Source organism: Protopterus annectens, chromosome 12.part0 (genome assembly GCF_019279795.1).
Source record: "Protopterus annectens isolate FY-2018-M chromosome 12.part0, PAN1.0, whole genome shotgun sequence".
NCBI lineage: Eukaryota > Metazoa > Chordata > Ceratodontiformes > Protopteridae > Protopterus > Protopterus annectens.
The window spans coordinates 256,979,579-256,997,965 of record NC_056746.1 but is presented as its reverse complement, the minus strand read 5'-3'; the positions used below and the strand labels follow the sequence as shown (position 1 = coordinate 256,997,965).

The window sequence follows — 18,387 nt, the reverse complement described above, 5'->3', positions numbered from 1 at the left end:
GAGAAAGCTATTACATGATAGAACAAAATCCATAAAAGGGAAGTCACCCCTGATCATTATTATTAAAAAAATACGAGCACTCATAAAATCAACTAAGGCCAATTTTGAGAGAAAAATTGCCATGGATTCAAAGGACAATCATAAGGCCTTTTTCAGCTATGTTAAGAACCTGGGTGGAAACTCCCAGATATGCTCAGAATTAGTCCAAAATGATACAAAAATCACTGAACCCACAGACATTGCCAACATACTGGCAGACAGGTTCAGTGCAAACTTCACCCCCTCTCCCCCCCTAAAGGAGAGATAACTATCCCAGCGGAGTGTAGCCTCCCAGACATCTCAAATGCGCAGGTGAAAGCTGCTCTCTCTAAAGCTAAAAACACAGCATCAATGGGACCGGATGGTGTCCCCGGCTGTGTGCTACACGAGCTAAATGAGGAATTAAACCCGCACATAAGGCAGCTGTTTAATCTCAGCCTTACCACAGGATACGTGCCCAAGGAGTGGCATACGGCAACTGTGGTCCCACTCCACAAAGGCGGTGCCTCTACAGACCCTGGTAATTACCGCCCCATAAGCTTAACAAGTCTAGTCTGCAAAGCTATGGAGAGGATCATAATGGAGCTCATAAACAAAGATATAGGGGACTTGCAGACATTGGACCCGACCCAGTTTGGCTTCATCAAGGGCAGATCATGCCTTTTGAACTTGGTCGACTTCTTCAAAACAGTCACCAAGGCCATTGATGAGGGAAAGGCAGTCCATACAGCCTACCTTGACCTTGCAAAGGCTTCGACACAATACCCCACTCGGGTATTGTAAAAAACTTACCAGCTTAAATGTAAACCCATATGTCACAAGATGGGTTGCAAACTGGCTTAAGGACAGAACCCACAGGGTTAGAGTTGCTGGCGCTATGTCAGACTCCAAGCCAGTCACAAGTGGTGTCCCACAGGGCTCGGTCCTTGGCCCCCTATTGTTCGGCATCTACTTCTCAGAAGTACAGGCCAACATGGGAGGACTTTGGCTGACAAAGTTTGCAGACAACTGCAAACTGGGCGCCATAGTGGAAAGTGCATCGGACACGGATATCCTTCAGAAGGGACTCACGGAAACAGATAGCTGGTGCCAGAGCCATGGCCTGAAGTTAAACGCCAAAAAATGTATAGTCATACCCTTCGGGTAAAACAAGGTAACCCCAAGCTACCATATAGGTGGCAATCCACTAAGCACAGAAAAGGTTATCAGGGACCTGGGGACCCAGGTTGACAGTGGCCTTTCTTTTGACACTCACGTTGCTAAAGTGGTTAGAAAGACCTTCTACATTGCCCACCTGATCATGAAAGGATTCACATCCAGATCTAGTGAGGTCATTGTTCCCCTGTACTCTTCACTTATCAGACCAATGATCGAGTACAATGCCCCATTCGGGATGCATCTCACCCGACATCTGCAGCAATTGGAGAGACCCCAAAAGTTCCTCACCAAAAGGATAAAGGGACTCCAAAATCTGTCATATGCTGCCAGATTGAAGAAACTCCAGCTCTATTCAGTCGCATACCGTCTGCTCAGAGGTGACATGTGCCTGACATACAAGGCCATGTCCAACCCGGAATTAATGGACATGCTCCACCTCAAAAATCCAAATCCACCAAAACCACTAGAGCAAGTGACTTAAACCTTAGCACAGATATAAATAGGACGTGCTGGAGGGATAGATTTATCACTCAGAGACTCCCTATGCTGTGGAATAAAATCCCGGTCCATGTGAGGCAGAGCACCTCGCTGGCTCTGTTCAAGAGAAATCTTGACCTGTGGATGGGAGATCGTAGGTTTACCCCGGGAATCATCTCTGTGTCACTGCTGGACAGAGGCACAACAAACTAATGGGCACAGTATTTTTTCATATAAGGGGTGGCGTAAGCCACAAAACTTTGGGCTAGGCTTATAAATGCCTTAGGGCAGATAGCCTAGTATAAACCTATAAACCTATGAACCTAAATAATTTCTGAACCTACTAGACACAATAACCATGCCCTGCTTAATTTAGTTATTAGTAATACTCCTAAAAAAATCTAATCTTTTAATCTTCCCCCTTATTTAAGTGACTGTTGCTCAATATATTTATTGTTTGTTTGTATAAAGTATTTAAACTTAGTTACCTTCTGATCAAAAATCTAGCAGCATTTTAACAAATGTAGCAATAGTTACTCTAAACTACAGATTATATTTTCTCAGTTTGACTGCTCTCCTGTTTTTCTCCACTCAAGACCACGATACTGCAGCCAGTACTTTGACTTCTATTCTGCTCCCTTTTTTTCTGCCATTACTCAAGACTCATTAAGTCTCAATAGAATAAATTACTTACTAAGGAACTAAAATCCTTATAGAAATTCAGAGATGAAGCATGCATAATTTAAAAACAAACTAACACTTTTTAAGCTAAAAAATGTAACATACTGCATAACTTAACTTTAAAATGTATAAGATGAAATTAAACTATTTACAGCATCAGGAGGCTAGACTTTACATTCACCTAAGAATCTGTGGTCTTAAGTAAATCAAATCATTAGAAGGAAAATTTCTAAGTTAATCTCAAACAACTCTTACATCACTTCCACAGGTCTTGGACAAACAGATCATTTTCTTACTGAATTCTCTCAACTTCTCTCTCACTGTTTTCCCCTAATGCATACAGAATTAACCCAGCTCATTAGGAATTGTTCCCACTCTTCTATTTTAAAGTTTTTACATTCTTCTGAGACTGAAATTACATTTAATAAACTTCCCAGCAATAGCCCACTGGGCTGTGATGGTTTTCAGCCATGGCTTGTAAAAGCTTGTGCTGAGTGTATTTCATATCATGTAAAACATATCTATCATCCTTGTTTTTGCCAAATTATTTGCCTAAACTTGAAAGCAATATCAAAAAATTAAAAATCTTAATGTATGTACTGTTGTAAACCTATTTCAGTTCTACTGACATTAGGAAAAATTCTTGAGAAACGCGCTTATAATGAAGTTTTCAAATGTGCCTGTAATCAAGCATTGCTTTTAGCAACCCAGCATGTTTTTTTTTGGCCAACAGAAGAACTATTTCTATTTAGACCCTAGCAGATTATTTTTAATGGCTATTGGTACAAGTGAAATCACTGGCACTATTTTTATTAACTTAACCAAAGCTTTTCCTGTGGTTAATCATACTTTACTTCACTCAACCTTACTTGAACTTGGTATTTGTAACAATGCCTCCAAATAGTTTCTTAGCTTTCTTTATTGCTGTTCACTTTATATTACAATAATGTCTACTTGTTCTCCCAAAGCTCCTCTCCTTAAGGGTGTGCCTCAGCATTGTCTCTTTTGCTTTCCTCCATTTATAGTAATGAAACTGTCTTTAGATATTTCTTATCCTCCTGTTATTCTTTACTCTGATAACATGTTCATTTAAATATCTTGTATTATTATCATCATTATTATATCATCAATTTGTAACATTAATTTGCCGCTTCACAAAGATTTACTGTCATTAGCCAACTAGTCCAGTTTCAAGAAACTTTTTAATCCAAAAAAACTAAGGTAGTGCCATTTGGCTCTTCTCAGAACCTTAAATCCACTCCTGATTTTGTCATGCTAGACCATTAAAACTAACCAAATTGGGAACTAACTACTCTTTGAAATCCTTTGGTTCAATCAAAATCTAACCTTTCAATTAGATATTCACAATGTTACATCAAAAGTTCAATACATTTTGTTCAGGACTTGGAAGAGACCTCACTTTTTATCTCCTGTAAGCAGTGAAGCTCTACGTAAAGGAATTTCATTGGCTCAGCTTTAATATGCCACACTTTTAGTATCTTCTGCAAGAGAGAAAATCTTTCTCAACCTTCAAATTCTATCTAATAAAATGCATTGTTTAATTACCCTTCCTCTTAGAACTGAACATCATGTCTCTGTTCTGAGAAAAAGTAACTAGTTACCTGTTCAGCAAAGATTGCAATGTCTTCTTCTTAGTACTTACCTTGAAGGCTGACTTACTATTACAGAAATAACTTATAGTCATATATCTCAAGCAAGTCAAATTCCTTAACCCCTTAATTTCTTAAAAAAATCCATTGATCTTAACTTTTCAATTCTAGTTCACAGAGACCCTTAGGAATGTTTGTGCCTTACTTTTTAGGCCATTGGAGATTGACCAGTCCAAGACCAGTTATATCTTCACAAATCAAACAATCTAATAAATACTAGGACCATAAATCTGAACTTGCTTCAATAAATAAACAGAACGTGATGGAGAGACAGGCTTATTACGTAACAAATACTTACACTCCAGATTAAAAAAATGTGACAGACTATCTTCCTTCAAAAAGGAATTAGACTTCCTCAGAAACCGTTCCACATAAAACATAAAACTATTCTATGAACAAAAGTGGAGAATAAAGTTATAATGCAAAATACTGGGTGTCCTTTTTCTTTTTTCTTTTGGAACAGTGCGTGTTCTCAGTGTTTTTCTCATGCAGGTTTTGGTTTACACTGGTTGTGGTTTTTCTTTGATCCTTGTTTTTTTAATTGGATGGATATTCACAAACTCACCTTTGGTATTTATGGCCTATCACTTCTTGAAAAAAGGTGGTAACGTATATGGGTGGGCAGTGCAAGGAGAAAGTGTCCACAAGGCCAGTTGCTTTCATCCTTTATGATTTTTCTGCGTAACATAAGACACTGTAGCACCGTTGTAGATTTCAGGAAGATTGAATGCCATTGCTTCTTTGGTATTACTTGACATTTTTTTTCTCATTTTACCGTCTGTTTTTCATTGCCTTTGACATAATTGTGTATCTTCTTCAAACTCAATGACAGTTACATATATTATGCACTAATTCTTGTCTATTTTTACCCTGACTTTTACATCATTTTATTTTCATTTCGTTCCTTGTTTTATATTTTGCTCTTCTCCTTCCTTCCTGTTTTCTTCAGTTCTCCTTTTTATATTTCTGCTTGTTCACATTGGTCCACCTCTTCCTACTTTTACACATTATTTTGTTACCTATTGTTTTCTTTTCCTTCATTTCCTTGTATCCATTTTATTTCTTTATTTTTTGCTTTTTGTAAAATTTACGTAATTGTTGGCTTCACTTTATCTGCTCTTTTTTATTTAGTCTTGCAACTTGTTTTTTTTCCTTCTTAATTGTGCATTTGTAAAATTGTGCTTTTTAATATATCCCTGGGCTGAACTTAAAATTGGTCCTTTTGGATCAGTGTTCTACTCCAGTTAACAAGTAAAAATTATATAAAATAATGTGGGGCTACACACGAATGCTGGAAACTCTTCACACCTGATTTGGCATTAGGAGCTTAAACAGGTCTAACAAAGAAGAAGTAAGCAATAGGCATACATTTCTTATTCAACATGCAGTATGTCCAATGGTCTATCTTTAACAAACTATTGTTGGGAGTATATTCACTTTGTAATATGTAGCATAGCTCTTTTCCATAACTTAGTATACTCTGCAAACATATTAATTATTCTTGTATAAGTCAGGTTCAACTACCTGGTCACTGTACTCCCCACCATGAACCCTAGGTATTTAATGATTATGCTATTTTAATTGAAGCTGCTTTATCTGTTTTATATACTGGCGATATTGTTTACATACTTTTAGCTATATATGATTTCAACACTTGATAGATATACAAAAGCATTTATAGACGGTGTAAAAATGAAGGCAGTCATGCATAACAGTTCAAACAAGCAATACCTTCCTAAATCTATCACTTTTTATTTGCTTTCTGTTTTTTTTTTTTATGTGCACAGATTTGGTCTTCCTTGTCTGCACTAGTGTGTTTAAAAACAGAGACTAAATAATGTGCTCTACCCATTTTTGCTTGACAGAGTTGTATTTAACTGACACGTGGAATTCACCATGCATTTCATTAATCAGTAGTGCATTGTGAGTATGAACTACAGTACAAACCAAGCAAACTTTCAGTGCAAATTGCTTCAATTTGTTTGTGAAATGCAGCTGATTTGCCCCAATCATTACAAGCTGTCATTTCATTACATACTACTTTGCAGTAGAAGTACTTGTCCATATTGTAGATTCATAAATGTCATCAGAACATATGCTTAGTACCCAACTACTGAACACAGTGTAGTGGAGGGGAAACACTTAACAGCTGCCACTGCTATTTTTAGATTGATTGGGGTAATAACATAACCTGACCCCCTAATATATCATCACATTAGGTGGTTCTTACAAAGGAAAACAGACAGAAGTAGAACTAAAGCAGCATTTACACTGCAAATGGTGTTTAGATAAACAAACTTTGTTTCTCTACAGTAGAACACAACTTGCCAAGGCAGACAGAACATTATTTTGACTATAGATACACAATGTAGTTGAATCACTTCGCAAACACTACATTACATATACTAAATCTGTGAAACTGTGAGGAAAAGAGACATAATCTGTAAATAAAATGGCTTGCATAACTTTTTTCGTACAATGCAGCTGACAAATGTAAAACTAATCCAAGACATGCACTTTTTAGGACTGGGAAAAGGAAACTTATTTCAGGAATTACGTTTTGTCAACATGTAGGCATTCCTCATGTAATCCACACTGCTGACAGAATGAACTATTGGAAATGAGATGTAATATCTGAGTAGGTTAAGTTATTACGTAGTACTTGCTTCAAAGTGGGCATACTCATATGCAGACATACACCCTTGCATAGAAACATATTTATTTTTTATTTAATTGAGGAGAGAACTATGACTGAGCTCTTAGGCCACCAAGTTTAAAAAAATTAAAGCCACAAAGCTGATTAGAAATGTACCATAAACTGTGATGTGGAGGTATAGCTGTGAGTTTGTGGTTTCGATGAAGGTTTGCAGTAATTCTGATGCTATATATCCTTTCCCATCTAGAATGTCGATCACTGCTTTCACCTGATCTGGCAAAGTAGTCACTTCCTTAAGATGGTTCTCTTCTTCTGGGCTGATGAGGTCCAGACGCTTCATGTAAATGACAATGTTTTCTAGAAATGGAGCAGTGATGGCTCGTACCAGTTGTTTACGGTAGCGGTGGATCCAGTTTCCTAGATGGACAGAAAACAAGAAGAAATTACAATCTCTAATCCATAGGCAATTATTTTGCCCTCTTATTCAAATTAGACTGTGGATAAACTCAGTATTACACTCAGTCAGTCTTGATTTATTGTTAAAATAAATAACCATCCACAAGCAATTGAAAACTGAAGAAAAAACTCTTTACATGGAATAATTCATTCATACCTACAGTGCCTTTTTTGTGTACTTCATTTTAACACCCGTAGGTTCCCTATGCATCTTGACATTTTTGTGAGTTGCATTCCTTAACTAAGAGACTTACAATTAATAAGATATACCATATGAAAGAACAAGGTGAAAGGCACAAAATGACACCAAGATTATTAATCTAAGATATACTAAAGTGGCGATATTAACCATGGTTTGTGACTTGTTAGTCATATGTTCATATATACACAGATTCAGGCACTGAAGGCAGAGGAGGTTAGAGGAGATAGAGATGAAGTGTGTGATATAGTTGGTGGGATGCTCAATGTTGAACATACAAAGAAATGATGGCATCAGGACAGGAACCAAAAGCAGCTCCAGTTGCAGAGAAGGTCAAAGAGAACAAATTTAAGTGTTTCTGGCACATGTGCAAGAAAGCAGAAGATGATTTGGTGAAATATATTTGAGAGAGACAGGAGGAAGGCAATAGGTAATGAGAACATTCAGCAGAGGTGAAAGGATTGTGTGAGAGATCTGTCACAGTTATGTATAACTGTTAAAGAAGATAAGAGAGCAGTATTGAAATGAGAGGTGGCAACAGTTGATACGGCACCCTAGCCCCGTGCAGAAAATGGGGAAAAAGAGGGTTGATGATGATATCTATGTTTATGGCTAAAATCCATTTGGTTGAATGGACTTTAGCAAGACAAATGACTGGTGCCAAAGTCGTGGACTTAACCTCAATGCCAAGAAATGCATTATAGTGCTTTTCGGGAAAACTGCTACCCAGACTAATTACTCCTGTGATAAGTCACACCTAAAAGTTGACCTGGTGGTCTGGCATCTGGGAAAATATGTAGACAGTAATCTTGCCTTTTTCTAACATTTGGCCAGTGTAGTAATGTGCCCAACTTATAAGTAAGCCATGGCATCCAGGTTCAAGGAATTCACAGTGCCACTTTATTCAGCCCTTATGAGACCCATCATTGAGTGTAATGCCCCCTTTGGCATGTACCTGATCAGACATATACAGCAGTTGGAATGTCCAAAGAAGTTCTTTACCAAGAGAATCCAGGGTATAAACACATTGTCCTATATGGATAACCTTAAAGCCCTACATCTATACTCTGTCTCCTACAGTTTACTGCCTGGCATACAAGGCATCCTTGGATTCAACTAGGATGGACCACTGGCACATCTGAAAAATGAAGAGCATCAGAACCACTAAAGGCAAGGATTTAAATTTTGCTTGTCACATAAATAAGACATGTTGGCAAGAGAGATATGTGTGTAAGAGGATCCCCATGCTCTGGAACAGGTTTCCCACCCATGTGAAGCAGAGTCCATCCCTAACCTTATTTAACAGTAACCTTGACCAATGGATGGGAAATTAGAAATTCACCCTGGTTCTGTCCCCTATGTATTTTATAGACAAAGGCAGACAGTAATGCCCAAATTAACCACCCCACACACACATAAGCTCTAGCATTCCTAACATACTCTCTCCTAATAAATGCCAATGATACACAGGGACAGAATTTGGTTGGATTACATGGCTAGGATAATAAAGGCCCTGGTGTGCTTTAGTCTAGTATATATGAACCTATGAATTCTTATTTGGTTGACAAAATGAACTGAAGTGCTGGTTTTACAGAACACTCCTGATATTGCCTGTTATATGTGCCCAGTCCCTCATAACTCATAGACCACTGCAGTAAGTGAATAATGCCAGACCGAGTTTCATACTTCTTATAGTGTAAAACATGTGCTGCAACATCAACCCTTCTCAGTTACTGTAGACAGTTAACGTGCAGGCTTGACAAACTGCTTTCTGTGCCAGTAGTGCTGAGTTTGGAACTCTTCTCTTCCTTTCACTTTTCACTTCTACGTTGAGAGTACAAGGTTGGAAACTACCCCATCCCTTTTACTTTAACTTGTTTTTATTTTCAAAGACTTAGGGTAATATATGAGAGTATCCCTAGTGTTTAGTGGTAGTGCAGAGGGCTAAAGATATATGTGTAAGTGCGGTATGGTTTGAATCTTTTTAAATGTCTTTAGAGAATGATACAAAGAGTATCCCTGGTGTTGTTACCCCACTCCGTGTCTTTCATGATGCAAAACTTGTGCTATTAGCTGTTTATGTGCCTTTAGGGCACAATATAAAGATTATCCATGGTGTTTAGTATTCTGACCAATAGTGCAGAATTTCCTCATTAGTCCAGGGGAGTGTGGAGGTATGAAAGCCACTCCCTCCACACACAGGCTCCGCCCTCACCTAATCACACTCACAGGTACATTCAACCATTCACCTCCCCACCCTCCTCACCTGATCACATTCAAGGAAACGCGCACACACACACACACACACACACACACACACACACACACACACACACACACACACACACACATCACACGCCCTACCTATCCCCTAACTAACCCCCTACTGTGACCTCCCAAGCAATCTCACACACACACACATGCACACACACACACACACACACACACACACACACACACACACACACACACACACACACACACACACCCTACCTATCCCTTAACTAACCCCCTACTTTGACGTCCCAGGCAATCTTACACGCACACACACACACACACACACACACACACACACACACACACACACACACACACACACACACACCTGAGGCCAATCAGCCATCTGCATACACTCACACATGTAGCTACACACATACAAACTGCTTGCCACTTACTTCTAATGCAATTTTACCCATTGGAAGCAATGGATGAATGCAAACCTTTAGCCATTTTCATCAACATGGCTGGTCAAGGTAACACTGGCTACATAAATGCCTTATCACTGCATTTTTGAGGGAAGAGCACATGGCTTATTAGCAGAGTCCTCAACCCTGGAATGCCTCATTAGCATTTCTGGTAGGCCACAAGGAAAGGTCACTATGGTGCTGCACCTTTTCGATGTACAACACTACGTGAGGGCTGTCTCTGAATTGGAAATGGTTACTGCAAGGGTTAAAATGAGATTATCACTAGCGGTAACTATTCTGAATTCCACCCATCACTTTCTGAATGCATGCACTTGGGTTGTTGCTGCCCTGTCATATCTGAGTTTTTGTTGCTGATGCATTTATACAAGGTGCACCTTCCTATGATTTGGTCTAAACTTCAGCATGTATCTTTTGTGGGAATAACATTCATCCTTCCACTCTCCAGAAGTTAGGTTAAGCCCCTCCACCCTTTGTCCATAATGGTGAAAAAAAATATTTATATTTGTGGTACCTCCCTCTATGCAAAGAAGAGATGGGGTAGATGCTTCCCGAAATCTAATTTAAAATGGTCTGCAAATTCTCTCTGTGTAGTTTTAACAATAGAATTAAACCTGTCCAGCAAACCATTTGTTTGAGTATGGTGAAATGTTTTTTTTTTAATTGTTTTACCCCACAGCACTTACAAAAACAGGCCATCAGGCCTAAAATAAAGCCATACTTTAGGATACCTATCAGCATAGTTTGCAACCACTAAGATATATTTCATACCTGTGGTTCTGTGGGTACTAAAAGGTCCCACAATATACATAGTTATCCTCTGAAATGGTTTCTTGAAAACAGGCAACAGCACTAAAGTAGCCTCAGCTTTGTTTCCTCTGCATTGACCATCTTCTGGCATGGCTCACGTCTTGCAGTACCCTCTAACAACTTTTGTAATGCCCAGCCAACAGAAGTTTTGCATAAGCCTCTTTTTCTTTTCTTTGTACCTAAATGGTCTGAGAAAGCATACTATGAGTGATGAGGTGGCATGTCCAGTGGATATATCTCTAGGACTACCAACTGCTGTATCATTTCTCTTTCTAGCTCTCTTTCAGGGTTTCACAATCGCCACTCTGTGTACAATAATCCCTGGTTCTGCTATGTAGATTTTGTCTACCCTTTGTGGCCAGTCTCTTTTTGTGATTCTTCCTAGTTCACCTTCTAAAAGAAATACAGTATTTTCTAACAAGTGTGTTTTAGATTTAGATTTACTGCTACCATCTCTTACTGAAGTTGCCCATTCCAACAGAAGTCCAGTACATTTTGTGGTACAGGTCCCACAAGTTTTACTTGCACACTAAGCAAAACACAAATTAATATCAAAAACTATACACATGTATACACACACACAGACACACACACACACACACACACACACACACACACACACACACACACACACACACACACACACACACACACACACACACACACACGACTGCCTGGTTTGCTAAACATACTAAACTGCCTGTTGCCCTTTTTTAATATAAGTGAATTCAAAAACATAGAACAAAAACAGAGAAATGCAGCACTGTTTCACTGACAAATAACACTATAACAAAAAACAACATGATACATTTTAATATAACTACTCTATGTTTTACAATACAGCTTACTTAAACTTTAACTCTACATGAGTCCCTCACTGGGAGCTTAACGTATACAGTCTGAAAGTGTGATTTGACTTTGAATGCTATCTGCAGTATATAATTGTTGGAGACCATCTTCTGGTTTCATCATCTCAGCAGAGTTTTGAAAATATTTGCCAACTATACCACATGCAGTGCCCTTACACCTCCTATTTCTTATCTACTATTTGCTCAGTTCCTAACACATTTGATTGGAAGTTTTCCACATTTAGTGCCTAATCTCAGAATTTTACAAACAATGTGCAGTCACCAGACAGACAGCCAGGACCCACACTGGACATCACAGTGCTTGTGAGGCTGCATGCTGTAAGGAGTCAGTGCTTCATGGTGGACACTGCTTAGGAAAAAAGGATTGAAATGTTAGAGGTCTGCATCACCTTACGCATGATAGAATTTTTGGAGTCTGGTCTATGCAGGGATTTTTGTAGAGCCAGTCATATGATTTATCTCAATTCTGCATAGAACAGAGGAGTAAAGGGGTTTGCTTGATGAGTGGTTGGAACAAAGCGGTTTGGAAGCCAGGCACCAGCATAGCACCTCCTTCAAAGTCCCCCTGCAACAGCTATCTTCTCATGTGTTGTCTGTCTCACTTGGATGGAAAGTAGTTATGCTTCCATCTTTCAGCAGAAGAAGATGAGAACAGCAGCAGACATATTCACATTTTAGGGTGAGTCCTGGGGCTTGTGTGATTATTCATAGCAGCAGCAGCATGTCCACCAAGCAGACACAAAGTGAGCCCTTAAGTTCTCCAGGAAAATCTCATTGGCTCACTTTTGGCTAGGGTGTTCTCCTCTCATTCTCCCTCCATAGCTAGAAATGGTTTGTGAGATAAAGTTGGAGAGACTTATGCAGCTCCTCCCACTGTGTTTGGGTGTAGAGAGATAATCAGGAGGAAGGATATTCATGCTGATTTTGGCATCTAGTGGAATCTGGCATTACAAGTACAGGAGGACTACAACCACATATCTATGTAGGGTTACCCATCCTTGCCCAACCTATCACATCCTCTAATAATAATGCATTTCTTGTGGGTTCTGGAGGCCATATAGATTCCACTGCAATGCTGGGGAAGTGGAACTTCTCTAAAAAGGTGGCCTCATGTCAACCTGCTCAAGCTTATGTTAGTATTCCTACAGAGTATTAAAAAAGGTATCTGAGAACTCGCCTCCTCCTTGTCCAGTCAGACAAACAGGCCATAATATGATAAGCAGAAATACAGGGTAGCACTGGGTCCAGCAATGGGTTGTAGATTGAGACATCATCTCTGAAGACAGGAGAAATGTCTTTTTCAATATCTTTCAGAAATGGAATAATTGGTTGACCACATGTTTTTTATTTATTTGTCTGTTTCATTTGGTAACTGGGTAAGTGAACTGCTCCCAACCACAGGCACACTTTCAACAATTACCGTGAATGACATCCTTTTCATATCCATTTAGTTTTGTGAGACAAAGGTGAGTTTATAGGTTCATAGGTTGGTACTAGGCTATCGGCCCTAGGGCCTATACAAGCCTAGCCAAACAATTCCCCGGAAATTTCTTCCCACAATATTTACTTCCCTGGACCCCTGTCTAGCAGGGTGACTGACGTGATCTCCAGGGTGAATTTCCTTTCTCCCATCCAATCATTAAGGTTCCTTTTGAAGAGGGCCAAGGAGGCACTCTGCTTGACATGTATAGGCAGTCTATTCCAGAGTATGGGGAGTCTCTGCGTCAGGAACCTATCCCTCCAGCATGTTTTGTTCATTGTAAAAACAAGGCTTAGATCCCTGGAGCATGTGGCTCTGAGGGATTGGGATTTCTTTAAGTGGAGCATGTCCAACAGCTCAGGGTTTGATATGGCCTTGTATGTTAAGCAGAGATCGCCTCTGATTAGCCAATATGTCATAGAGTATAGCTGGAGTTTTTTAGATGGTCAGCATAGGGCATCTGCTTTAGGCCTGTGATTCTTTTAGTGAGGTATTTTTACGGCCTTTCTAGCTGTTGCAGATGTCTTGTGAGGTACATACCAAATGGGGCATTGTACAATATAATGGGTCTAATGAGGGATGAGTACAGTGGGACAATGACCTCCTTTTTTCTGGATGAAAAGCCCTTAGTGATGAGGTGTGCCACATAGAAGGATTTCCTGACTGTTGTGGCAATGTGGTTATCGAAGGTGAGCCCACTGTCCACCTGTGTCCCTAAGTCTCTCATCACACTTTTGGTGTTTAGTGTACTGCCATATTTGTGGCAATTCATGGCTACATGGTTTTTCCCAAAGGGGATAACTATACATTTATTGGCATTAAGCTTGAGCCCATGGCTCTGGCACCAAGCATCTGTTTCTGTAACGCCCTTTTGTAGAATATCCACATCATTTGGGGATTCAGTAATGGCTCCCAGTTTGCAGTCATCTGTGAACTTTGTTAGCCAGAGTCCCTTAGTGTTGGCCTGTACTTCAGAGAAGTAGATGCCAAACAAGAGCGGTCCCAGGACTGAACCCTGAGGTACTCCACTTGTCACTTGTGTGGAGCTGGATTTGAAGTCAGCTACTTTTACAGTCTGGGTTCTGTCAGTAAACCAGTTGGCAACCCATCGAGTGATATAGGGATTTATTCCCAGCTTAGTAAGGTTATCGATGATTCCAGAGTGGGGGATGGTGTTGAAGGCCTTGGCGAGGCCCAGATAGGCTGTGTGGACCGCCTTACCCTCATCCACAGCTCTGGAGACTGATTCGAAGAAGTCAATCAGATTCAGAAGACAAGATCAGCCCTTCACAAACCCAAACTTAGTGGGGTCCATTGTTTGAAGGTTGCCAATGTCTTTGTTTACAAGTTCCATGATAATGCGTTCCATGCCCTTGCAGATCAGGCTTGTCAGACTGATGGGACGGTAGTTCCCGGGATCCAAGGCAGATCCTCCCTTGTGGAGCGGGATAGCTGTAGCTGTGCGCCACTCAGTGGGCACAAAGCCTGAGGTAAGGCTATGATTAAACATGACACTTAGGTGAGGTGCCAGTTCATTTTGTAGTTTTTGTAGTACATAGCCTGGGATGTCATCTGGTCCCATGGATACTGTATTCTTAGCTTTGGAGAGTGCAGTTTCTACCTGTGTGGCCATGATTACCGGAATTTGGCAATCTTTTGGAATTGAGATGGGTCCTTTAGAGGGTTAGAGGGGGGGGGTGAAGTTGGCACTAAATCGATCTGCCAGGATATTGGCAATATCCTTGGGATCAGTATATTTAATGCCATTCTGTTGTAGCTCAGAATAGATCTGAGCATTGCCATATAGATTCTTGACATAACTATAGAATGCCTTGTAGTTGTCTTTGGAATCTTTGGCAATTTAATTTTGTAACTAGATTTGGAGGATTTTATGAGGGATCTCAACGTCTTACTGAGGTTGGTAAGGGAGTTTTTTGCATCCTGGGATTTTCCTCTTTTCTGCAACAGTTTCTTCCTTCTGTTGTATAGTTTAGTTTGTTATGTTTTCTCTTTCATGTGATAGATAAGATTCTTATACTCCTTATCTAACTTTTTTCTGATTTTGTGCCATCTAGCAAAACTCGGTCAAACAAAAATAAACCTATCCTTATCATTTGCAGTAGCGAAGAAGAGTATTATTTCAGAGTCACAGGTCCCTGGCAGTGCAGGAATATATCTCCCCGTCAGGTTGTGTGACAGTCATTTCTACCTACAAATATGTCTTCTCCTTTAGTTCTTTTGTTTGGCCATGCATTCTGATAGACATCACATAAGGGACTGAAGAAGCAGTACCCAGAAAACCTTCCACCCGTGAGACTCATGTAGATAATTGGAAATATTCTCGGGCTACATGGAGGGATATCCAATACAACCTCAGATGGTTGGTTTACAAGTGTCTTAACTGGTATCAGGCACCTTAGAGCTTAGTTACACAGTTAGGAAGAATGTTTCTACAATTCTGATACTTCATGACATTGTGAAGAGCAAAACAGTAACCCAGCACTGGCTTGCCAAGCAGTTCTTTTCTTTGCAGAGCCATATTTCTTTCTGGGTCTTGATCTGCGGCATTGACTGGCATCCCCTGTTCTAGCTCATTAGTTCAGTGCACCTTAAGTACTTCCCCTGTTCTAGCTCATTAGTTCAGTGCACCTTAAGTACTTCCCCTGTTCTAGCTCATTAGTTCAGTGCACCTTAAGTACTTCCCCTGTTCTAGCTCATTAGTTCAGTGCACCTTAAGTACATCCCCTGTTCTAGCTCATTAGTTCAGTGCACCTTAAGTACTTCCCCTGTTCTAGCTCATTAGTTCAGTGCACCTTAAGTACTTCCCCTGTTCTAGCTCATTAGTTCAGTGCACCTTAAGTACTTCCTGTTCTAGCTCATTAGTTCAGTGCACCTTAAGTACTTCCCCTGTTCTAGCTCATTAGTTCAGTGCACCTTAAGTACTTCCCCTGTTCTAGCTCATTAGTTCAGTGTACCTTAAGTACTTCCCCTGTTCTAGCTCATTAGTTCAGTGTACCTTAAGTACTTCCCCTGTTCTAGCTCATTAGTTCAGTGTACCTTAAGTACATCCCGTGTTCTAGCTCATTAGTTCAGTGTACCTTAAGTACATCCCGTGTTCTAGCTCATTAGTTCAGTGCACCTTAAGTACTTCCCCTGTTCTAGCTCATTAGTTCAGTGTACCTTAAGTACATCCCGTGTTCTAGCTCATTAGTTCAGTGCACCTTAAGTACTTCCCCTGTTCTAGCTCATTAGTTCAGTGCACCTTAAGTACTTCCCCTGTTCTAGCTCATTAGTTCAGTGCACCTTAAGTACTTCCCCTGTTCTAGCTCATTAGTTCAGTGCACCTTAAGTTTTTTTGTTTCTTTTCTTGGTACCCATTACCTTTGTTGTCTGGCTCTCTGAACTGGGGGTCCTTACTTGTAGGGAACACAATTTGGTATTTTATAAGGACTGGCTGTCTGTTAGGACTTGTCCACACATTTCCTTATGAAGATGGGATCAGAACTGCCCTTAATCTGGTCCATTCACCCTACATTTTCTTTCTGGATTGAAACCAAGGGGGAAAAGAGGCATTTGTGTTCTTGATATACATGGCCAGCTCAGGTTCTACCTGAGAAAGGAGCACAAATTGAAAAGATTGACTCCACAAGCCCTGCTCAAGTGAACTGATAACTGCATTACCTTTTACCACCAATTAACTCTTCAATGAAAAAGCAATGTCAAAATCATCCCCATCAGTGGTATGGCTTCTTCATGTGCTTGTCTCATGACTGTATTCATTATTGTCTTTATTGATGCAGTTTCATACTGAACTTCTTAATTTAGGTTTTCTTTTGCTGCCAAGGTCCTCCTGACACTTCAAGTTGTTGACTGTATCCCTGAGTTGATATTGTCCAGCTGTGTTACCATACAGCTGGCTGAGTTGAATTAATATAATCAATATTTAGACCTTGTTTCCAGGATCTTTCAGGTAGAGGACACTGAAGTAATATCTGTTCTATTTTGTGTCAGCCAGCTTTATTGCTAGAAAGCTTACTTTTAGATCTTTGTCTTCCTCTCCCTTTCCCTCTTGCTGCCACCCTACTAGCTCCTTTCTGTACTGGCCTTGCCCCCTTTTCTCTTGTTCCTCCATGTCAGTCTCTACCCTCTTACACTGGCACCCTTCCGCTATCCTTCCACCATCATTGTCCACTCTGTCTTTACTGAACATCTTGTACTTTTGTGCCACCATATCCTATTCTCTCCTTTAATTATTTAACATTTTCATCATTCCAGCCATTTCATTCTCACCATTATTAGTGGTGTCAGCAAAGCCATCTCCCTATGTAGTCACTGCCACTTTGAGATAGGGGCATCTAAGCTAATGAGTGTATTGACAGTGTTGGTTACTACATCACCATGCAGAGAAATATCCATTTGGCCATATCCCTCTGGGCTCTTTCATGCACCTACATGTTCCATTAATAGCTATCAACAGATGTAGGGAATAGCTTTCCCTTGACCTACGCAGGAGTGCTGTATATTTTCACAAGATTAGTGTCTAACAACCTAGATATCATCTTTGACCTGCTGCAGGAATACGGCCTACATTCATAATGGAGAACTGGCTTGACAATAAATTTGGACCAGCCTTGGTGGCAGTTATGATCTCCAGGTTCTGTCTTATTCAATACTCATAACTGGGTAGAACTGAGAATGATTTAATGATGTTTTATGTCTTTACACTGACTTTCTCTGAGAATCAAGCTGGATCATTGAGCTCTCTTGTGAATTATGGGCACGGAAACATACCATGGGCATCCTCTCATTTATTGTTTACCTAGTTTTGTGAGGACATTACTTTAGGAGTTCTTGGTCTTCATGACTACCTTGGTCTTGACTAGCCTAAACTAGCTTGGTTTTGGTGATTTTAGTATTTGAATCATTAAGGAGTCTTTTGTCTTTCTTAGAGAAATTGTATGTATTGAGAAGGGGATTTGAGTGTCATCAGACTGATAACTCTGCTACCTGTTGTTTTGGATGTACCAGACTTACTATTCCAGCTTGATAATTCAGCTGCTGACTTGCTGGTGTAACTGGTTTCTTGGTCTGACCTTTCCCCTGGTATTTTGTTGCAGGACTCCACTTGGTGTCTCTTCCTGTTTATGGAGTGCTGTGTAGCAGGTCTTATAACCTTGCCAGCCTGGA

At 40.1% G+C, this 18,387-nt stretch overlaps 1 protein-coding gene across 1 annotated transcript in view; it reads right to left on the bottom strand.

The window, feature by feature from the left end:
• NLRC3 (NLR family CARD domain containing 3) overlaps nucleotides 1-18,387 on the bottom strand; it is a 778,434-nt gene that overhangs the window by 438,904 nt on the left and 321,143 nt on the right. The window contains exon 3 of the mRNA XM_044089322.1: nucleotides 6,838-7,098. Coding sequence (XP_043945257.1) covers nucleotides 6,838-7,098 — 261 coding nt within the window. The remainder of the gene's footprint in view (nucleotides 1-6,837; nucleotides 7,099-18,387) is intronic.